At 35.3% G+C, this 9,229-nt stretch overlaps 1 protein-coding gene across 1 annotated transcript in view; it reads right to left on the bottom strand.

Moving 5' to 3' along the window:
* Positions 1–9,229, bottom strand: part of sycp1 (synaptonemal complex protein 1) — a 23,540-nt gene continuing 14,311 nt past the window's right edge. Inside the window, exons 17-34 of the mRNA XM_060867105.1 lie at positions 8,596–8,700; positions 8,275–8,378; positions 7,195–7,285; positions 7,018–7,088; positions 5,321–5,402; positions 5,074–5,136; positions 3,926–3,988; positions 3,615–3,731; positions 3,215–3,325; positions 3,037–3,129; positions 1,786–1,860; positions 1,635–1,709; positions 1,457–1,528; positions 1,238–1,366; positions 1,069–1,140; positions 892–999; positions 698–763; positions 1–626 (exon numbers count right to left, since the gene is read on the bottom strand). Coding sequence (XP_060723088.1) covers positions 486–626; positions 698–763; positions 892–999; positions 1,069–1,140; positions 1,238–1,366; positions 1,457–1,528; positions 1,635–1,709; positions 1,786–1,860; positions 3,037–3,129; positions 3,215–3,325; positions 3,615–3,731; positions 3,926–3,988; positions 5,074–5,136; positions 5,321–5,402; positions 7,018–7,088; positions 7,195–7,285; positions 8,275–8,378; positions 8,596–8,700 — 1,638 coding nt within the window. The 3' untranslated portion in view covers positions 1–485. The remainder of the gene's footprint in view (positions 627–697; positions 764–891; positions 1,000–1,068; positions 1,141–1,237; positions 1,367–1,456; positions 1,529–1,634; positions 1,710–1,785; positions 1,861–3,036; positions 3,130–3,214; positions 3,326–3,614; positions 3,732–3,925; positions 3,989–5,073; positions 5,137–5,320; positions 5,403–7,017; positions 7,089–7,194; positions 7,286–8,274; positions 8,379–8,595; positions 8,701–9,229) is intronic.

Here is a 9,229-nt window from a genome sequence, read left to right on the forward strand (position 1 = left end):
CTGTAACTGATGGAACTCAGATCTACAAATCCATAGTAACTGCACTGAATGAAGACCAGACATTTACAGACACTTACACAATTCAGACGGATTTTTGAGTGAGGACCCAGCAACAGAACATTTACAAGAGGCTACCACCTTTTAAACTTTTAATAAAACTAACCAACAGCCTTAGTTACATTCTTGTAAAACTAAAAACATGCTTGAAAATGTTTATGTTATTTAAAGAATAATAGGTGAAACAACATTGTGGAACAGTAACAAGGAATAATATTTCAAAATTGTAACTTTTAAATCTTTTGCAAATGAACACACATAAGCAAACAAATTAAGGAAAACATACCATGAAAATATATTTAATATAATTATATTTCTATAAATAAAAAATATTTAAAAATATTATATATGTTCTCAAATTAAAATGAACAGGTGAATCAATAACAATTCTAGGGTCTAACTGATTATGCTTGATGATATGTAAGTGGTTAAGCAAATATTTTTTCAGTGACTTTTTTCTTTTTCTTGTCTGAACTGGTAATGGTAGTCCAACCTGCATCCCGCATCCTCTTCATAGCTGCCAGTTTTATTGCTGCTCCTGGAGACTTATAAACAGCAGTTCTCTGTAACTATAAATAAAGTTTTTTAGCATCACAGTTACTCTGAGAAAAGCCTTATATGTCATATGTATATTCCAAACCTTGAATAAGCCCAGGCACTCTGTTCCAGAATCTTTTGTTTGATTGTTAATGACTGTAGACATATTCTGCCAAAACATAAAAAAGGAAAAAGAAATACAAATAAAACCGATGTGAAACATAATCACTGTTCTTTTAAAGCAAACAATGGTTCGAAGAGTGAAGGTAAATTAAACAGCATTACAGAATAATTTACCAGTACATCATTTTGCTCTGAGCTGTCAGACTTGGGATCCAGCTCCAGGGTGTTTTGCTTCCATGGTGCTGATTTCTCTGTTGAAGGTGGGGTGCGTATTCTGAAAGACTGGAACAGAAAATACATTCACTTAATCATTCTTTTTTACTTCAGGCAAAAAAGAGTAGATATACGTACCCTTATTCGAGATGTTGTTCCAGTTTTTGTTCCCAAAGTCCAAGATGGTGTCTTAAGACTGTCATCTAATCTCTGTTATTAAAAAGAATACATGTTATGTATAGAGAAACCACGTTAACTCGACTAGATTAATCACTACAATCAACCTAAATACTGAATAAATACTAACAAAAGGTGTTGCTGGGTCTTTTCTTAATGGAGTTTCAATTCCTGTGTTCTTTGAAAAGACACGGGTTGATTTCTTGATGGCACCAACATCTGTTGTTTTAGAGCTTTTTCTGTTGGAAGTCTCGGACAGCTGCAAAAAAAAAAAAAATGTTAATAATTTTCCAAAAATTTGATGTTTCAATACTCTATTACCAATGCTTTAAATAAATGAAAAGAACACCTTCTGAGCCTTGTCTTTTTCAAGAGATTCAATTTGCTTCTTTAAGGCAGTCATTTCTTGTTTTAGACACTCCTTATGTAAGATAAATAAGAAAATATAGGTCAGGCTTTATCTGATTAGATATAATAAAACAAATATAACACATCAATTGTTTTACTGCATTCAAAAGAAGATGAACCTCTTTCTTTTTGTAAACATCCTTCTGAGATGTTTGCATCTTGGTAATTTCTTCTACTTGCTGCTGCAGCTTTTCCTGAAATATCCACATTATTTTTAAAACTCTATATATAAAACTATTTATTAAAAAACAATACAAAAACCAGACTTACCTTTTCCATTTTGATTTCATCAAGCTGTTGTTTTAATTGTACATTTTCAACCTGCAGGTAGGATAGCTCCAGCTCCTATAAAATATTTATGTATTTATTTATTTAGAGCATAACTTAATTGCTACAGTGGATTAAAAAACCTACTTCTTTTTTTCTGGGTGTTTCATTTTCACTGACGTCAATTTTCTGCTCATTATGTAACAGCTCATTATGACACAGCATATTATACAATTCCCTTTTTAGGGAACTCAATGCTGTGTATTTGCTGACGATATGGGAACACTCCTTCTGGAAGAGGTGTCTAAAGGTCTGAAATCATTCATTCATTCATTTTCTACCGCTTATCTGAACTACCTCGGGTCACGGGGAGCCTGTGCCTCTCAGCTGTCATCGGGCATCAAGGCAGGATACACCCTGGACGGAGTGCCAACCCATCGCAGGACACACACACACACTCTCAATCACTCACGCAATCACACACTACGGACAATTTTCCAGAGATGCCAATCAACCTACCATGCATGTCTTTGGACCGGGGGGGAGGAAACCGGAGTACCCGGAGGAAACCCCCGAGGCACGGGGAGAACATGCAAACTCCACACACACAAGGTGGAGGCGGGAATCGAACCCCCAACCTTGGAGGTGTGAGGCGAACGTGCTAACCACTAAGTCACCGTGCCCCCAGTCTGAAATCACAGCAATCTATTGGCTAAGGAGGCCATGTAATGAACTGGAGTGTGCCACCCATATCAGGTTCTATAACCACTCCTCCTGATCCGCTACTGGTTCGTTTGTGCCTTTTTACAACCTCTGGGATAGACATCTCCTGGCGTGTATGAGTGTTGGTATTGGCATTCCCATAGCATCAGCCATGACGCAATGTTGAGTCCCTTGAAAGGTAACTACACTGGGTTACACTGATTCCCTGAGAATGAAACGAGTTGCTGTTTCTCTTGCCACATTCTGGGCATCCTCTTGAGCTTCCTTTAAAACTGGATTAACATTATGCAGATGCCCTTATATTGTCTTGCTGGTTTGTCTCATGACCTCCTCAGCCAACAGATTTGCCTGATTTCACACGGCTTCTGAAACCGCTTCCACAAGGAGCTCTCCCATAGTGTCAGCCATGATGCAGCAAATTGTATGTATAGTGACATGCATGTTCTCTTAAGTGACCTGGATCCAACTATATATAGTAACAAAAGAATTCAATTTTGAATTTAAATCCAAGAAAAACAATGAAAAAATTACCAATGAAGTTTTATTAGCATTAACTTCAGCTTCTCGCATTCTTTTCTCATTCAGTTCTGCATCCTTCTCTTCCACCATTTTGTCATATTCATGCTATCAAGAAAGCCAAAAAGAATTTGTCATACATTTGCTGTAATTGTAACATTAATTATGGTAATCATAATAAAATAATATTCACCTTATGCCTTTCCATCAAAGCAACCATGTCAGCTATCTTTTGTTGGAATTTGATTTCAATGTCTTCCTTACTCTTTGTTGCTTCCAGTGATCCTTGCTTCCATTTCTGCACCTGCATAAACCAAAAAGGGGTTCTAAACAGCAGTGCTAAGCTTAAATAAAATGGTTCTCTAAGTCATTTTATGCATTTTAAAATGTAAAGTTAAAATGTGCTACACTATGGCCACCCTTAGAAAGAATCTTAACCCTCATGGTATCTTAAGTATGTAACTTAGTGAGCCAGCATTAATGTATTCAATGTTAGAGATTTAAGCACTTATGTACGTCGCTCTGGATAAGGGCGTCTGCCAAATGCTGTAAATGTAAATGTAAATGTATGTAAAAAAGGCAAAGAATTTCACCTCCAGTATTAGCTCAGCCTCAGAAGCTGATTTTTTTTCCATCTCAGAACATATTCTCTTATATTCCTCCTGGTGGTAGTGTTTCAGCTTTTGCGATTCCTCTTTTAATTGTGCTATCTTTTATTATAAACATCAAAGTCAATGGGGTCAATCGTGTTATAAACAAGTGAGTGAAAAACAATATCTGCATACTACAGAAAGTTAAAAAAATAATAATGCATAAAATTAAAACACTTATTTAAAGAAAAACAACATTCTACATACTACTCTGTAAATAAAACTGTACACATTACATAGGAAACATTATGTACTTCTTTCAGATTTTCATCTTGAGTCTTGGCTTTGGCCTCCTGCTTTGTTTTAAGATTCGACAACTGAAAAGAATCACAGAAGAGAGGCTGAATAAAACAAAAAAGTGTTCAACACCCTATTGAATACAGGAAACTGCATTTGAAAGTAAATAAATAACTACCCATTATATAGAATGAAAAAAAGAAAAAAAAACTTTTTTTTTGCACATCACTGTGGCTGTCAGGTCTCTGAAAATACTGTCTGTTGTGAAAATACAAGACCTAGTTGCAGGGGAACTGGTTTTTCTGCTGTAATCTTACTGCTAGAATACCCTGGGAAATTATCGTTTACTATCTTAGATATTAAGTCAAGAAATAAATACCTTCCATCTTCAGCACAAAATTCTGATTAAACTTCATCACATCTGAAACTTTTTAGAAAATCATTTTAAATCTCTCAATCTTGTTGCATTTTTTGTGTCCATGATTGAGTGTTTGCTATTGCCTGTCACTGTGTAGTGAAACCTCTTTTGTGTATAAAGTTGATGATTTGCATTAGTAATAGTTATCTCAGTGCCTGGACCTTTGGGCCAGAACTGGCAGAATATTTTCAGATTCAGGAGTTTACATTTATTTCTACAAATGAACACATATATCCCTGCATGCACAAATCAATTTCAAGGCAACGGTTTTCCTTAACTACTATGGATATATGTTTTAATTCAGATACTACCATACTAATCAGAATGACATTACACCATAAGATTATTGCATATGGTGGAGGAAAAGCACAGTACAATTCACTTCACAAAAACTGGAATAGCATAGATCTACTAGAAATGAATAAATATCTATATATATCTATAAATATCTATATATTTATATATCTTGCTTAGACTGCTGCCCCCATGACCCGGCCCCGGATAAGCGGTAGAAGATGGATGGATGGATGGATGATATCCTATAGCCTTAATAGTTAATTACATTTGGTCAATCACCAGTTAAGTTAAAATCAAAACTACCAAGTTAAAATCAAATATGTACAGAACTAGGAGAACTGTTTTAAATGATCCATTTTATGGCAATTAAATGTTTATGGCAATTAAATGTTCTTGCCAGAATTGAATATCTCACAAATATAATTTGCTAGAAATATCAGATAATTTCACCTTTAGTTCCAGTGCTTTGACTTGTCTTTCCTTCTTTGCCAGCCTATTCTGTGAGCTTTTATTCTGCAGAAATGTAGAGAAATGTCTTTTGAATTGTTAAGTGTATACAGCAGGATTGAACACTCTTCATATGCAAGTAAATTCTATTCCAAACAAGTGGCAGTCAAACAAAACAAATATGGGATCCTTATAGCCTCCATAGCACCTGCACTTTGATACCTATACTGAAAAATTCAGTTTTACTTACAGCTTCTTTTAACAGTTCCTGAAGATTCTCATTCTCTTGGTGTTGCGTCTCAATTTCTGCATTTAGTACCTCCAAATGCTTTCTGTATAACATTAACAAAACAAAACAAAACAAAAACATTTAATGTGACATTGTAACTTAACTCTGGCATAATATATTTTTTGCTTATATTGATCTAATATTAGGAGAACAATGAAAGGTTTTGGAATGTTGTTTATGATGGTGGTTCTGTGACAAAAGCAGTTGTGTCAGTAACTACTGGAGATTTATTGTTTGCTCATTTCCCTGTTGATTACCAATGGCAAAGATCATATTCATGAGCATGTGTCTTGCCAATAAATGGTCTCAGATAGTTCACACTTGTCCCCTGGCTATCCTTGACAGATCGAGTGACCCAGGTAGTCTGGCATTAATACATAACGTGTAACATGGAAATGCTTATGTTCTATAACCTTACTATTAAGATTTTGATTTTGCTCTCAACTAAGTGTGATAATCACCTACACACACAGAACATGGGCTGTAATGAAAGAACATTCAGCCTAACATTCAACCTAATCATCTCCACTCTTCTTAGTGCTGTTCAGCTGGTAACAATTAGCTTGCTAAAGCACTCCCTTAATCCAAACTGCTGACCTCTTATTAGTCAGTGTGGTCTTTTACGTTGCCCCCAAATACACAAACAGTTGGCCAGAGACCAGTGCTTAGACCAGCAGGGTGCCTAGAGCAGGCGGGTCAGCTGAGCCTTTACTAGACACAGGGCTGGTGCATTTTCACATGCCAGAGCAAACACTTTGATACTGTATGCTTACTAATTACTCACTCAATCACTCATTTTCTACCGCTTATCCGAACTACCTCGGGTCACGGGGCGCCTGTGCCTATCTCAGGCATCATCGGGCATCCAGGCAGGATACACCCTGGATGGAGTGCCAACCCATCGCAGGGCACACACACACTCTCATTCACTCACGCACTCACACGCAACGGACAATTTTCCAGAGATGCCAATCAACCTACCATGCATGTCTTTGGACCGGGGGAGGAAACCTGAGTACCCGGAGGAAACCCCCGAGGCACTCGGAGAACATGCAAACTCCACACACACACAAGGTGGAGGCGGGAATCCAACCCTGGAGGTGTGAGGCGAACGTGCTAACCACTAAGCCACCATGCCCCCTGCTTACTGATTAATTAATATATTATATAATATTTATAGATCCTCTTTTTTATTGTTTTATACCATTTTCTGATTTTCTGTTAAATACATTTTTCATAGATTATTGTTCATTATTGTTATTGATAACAACATTGAAGGAAGGTTACTGTTTACTACTATTAACAATTCTAATTTGTGCAGCAATCTAGGATAGTAAGTTAGCTGAACTCTCCACCAGGATGAGCTAAATGTTTAGAACTTTCCAGGGTCTGTTTCTATATGCAAGGCAGCTGTACTTATCTAAATTCTGCATTTCACTGCACTGTTGCACTGCTGCAACAGCTTTCTTTTTAATCACACTCATTGCCAGCTGCTCCTCATTCATTTGCTTTAAAGGCACCCATTCATTAGTTCAGGCTAGGCAACTGAAACCTCTGCCATTTTTCCAAAATACTGAAAATTTTACACTTCTAAAATGTATTATTTAAATAATTTCTATTATTAAAAGTTCTATCATGCACGAAGTAGTATTACTTACTGTAATTGTTGTTTTTCCACCTCAAGTTTCTCTACTTCAATTTTCATTTTTTCCACAGTTACTTTCATTTGCTGTATATGATAGTAGAAAATATTAAGTGTTTATTGAATGCTTTAATTGTAATATAATTCAAATGACCAGTCTAAATTTAGACATTTTAAGACAAAGTTCACAAACCTCGCCCTTTGGATCACTGTCCTCATGTTGTTCAGTGTTCTTTTGAAGAAGAAGCTGATTAAATCTCTCCAGTAGATCATCATACCTATCCCTATATAAAGATGTCATTATACATACCATACATATTATATGTTTATTACTACATATATAAACAAAGGGCTTTTCACATTTTAAATAGTAAAACTGGGTCAGTAAACCCCTGGAGAACAAAACCCTGGTTTATTTTGTTTCACATTTTACACTGCTCATACTTTACTCAGGGTTAATAATTATTCCTGGGTATTTATAACCTCACATTTTACACTTTACATTCCCAAAGCCTGGGTTTATTTTCTTACTTGCATAATTGCAGTTTTAACAACTCCCCCAAAAGGTAAACTTTTGTTTGCCTAGTGTTAGTGCAGTGGTTTCGAATGGAGAGAAAAGAAATGAGGAATTAAAACTATACGTAACATTTTGGTGTTATTAAAAAATGTGATGTTTTAATTCAACATTTCTTTTAGTAGATTTGTAATAAAAATATTTTTTGGGCTAATAAAATTAAAAATAATAAATTATTGCTAATGGTTAGGTGTAATGAACTTGGCAGCACTTGGAAACCTGAAGTAAATATTAACTACTGGTGCTTCGGATAGGCAGATATGAATGCATCAATACCCAATTTTTTTCCATACTGGTATGAGAACATGCTTTGGTACTCCTTTACAATTATGGTTGAGAAGCTGACCTTTGTACAACACCATTTCTATCATTATTATAATAGTGTCCCCAATGCTGAGGTGTTACCAAGCACTTTCTTAAATGGATCATTGTGTACAATACATTTCTAAAAGATCACCTTGACGTCACTAAGCTCATTAACAAAGAGCCATAAACCCATCCTCTTGTTATCAAGGTCAACTTCACTGTCAGAGGGTGCTATCGGCAGTCATAACATAATTAATGTTTCAGTCAACAGTCATTAATTGCTTAGTAGTCATGCTTATATGTTGCTATAAAGTTGTTATGAAGTCTTCTATGCATGCCCCAATTTACAGTTATGGTTATAGATCAAAGTGGTAAAACATTTTGCTTCCTTACTTGAATTGGCTGATATCATTTTGCAGTCTTTCAAAATTATTAGTTGATTCGCTCTCTTTCTTGAGTGCTTCTGATAATTGCTCCTCAATCCTTTGCAATCTGTCCTGGGTAAGAGATATCACAGTACTGTCAAGCTCAGAATTTGCTGTGTTAAGCTTTCTGCATATTGACTGTCACCAATTTTAATGAAGCCTAATTTGTTGTATGTATGCTAAATGAATGGCTGTAAGTGGCTCTATGGATTCAATTTGGAATGTGACCCCTACAAAGATAGTGTTGCTGATGACATCTATATTTAGAATAGGCCTTAAATAATTCTACCTCTTTCAAAAGACAATGCTCCTTCAGCAGTGTTTGCTCATTTACGGCCTCTTCCAAGGTAGCCACCATTTTTTTGTTTTCAAATGCAGCAATCTCTAATTTTTCCTGTTGAAACAGATAAAATACAAAGCTCACAATATTTCTCTACTAAATTATGTTAGCATTTTCCAGAATATATTAAAATTTAAAATGGTAATTCAAACATGTATTTGCAACTGCATTTTAATGCTTAATATGAAAATGTGAATTTTTAATATAAATATATATTTGCATTTACATTTTGGTGGACCTAAATTTGCTGTTAAAATTAAAATGCAAATACAAATTTCATTTTCAATGTATAAATTATATGTTTGCCATATTGAAAACGTAACAGTAATCTATCCTTTTGCTATGAGTGGGAGGGATATTTGGTGTGAACTAACAAGACCAGGATACATGTGCAGCATTGGTAGCGAATCCTTTTGTATTTGTTTTTTTAATATAAAACAAAAAACCTCATTCAACTGCTTTTTTGGTAGCACATAGACTATAAACTAAGTATATATAAACTAAATGTTATACAATGGAGCTATACTTGATCATGTGATATACGTGATATCATGCTTTAGAAACATTTTGGTTCTAAGAGTGT

This window comes from Tachysurus vachellii, chromosome 4, assembly GCF_030014155.1.
Source record: "Tachysurus vachellii isolate PV-2020 chromosome 4, HZAU_Pvac_v1, whole genome shotgun sequence".
Taxonomy (NCBI): domain Eukaryota; kingdom Metazoa; phylum Chordata; class Actinopteri; order Siluriformes; family Bagridae; genus Tachysurus; species Tachysurus vachellii.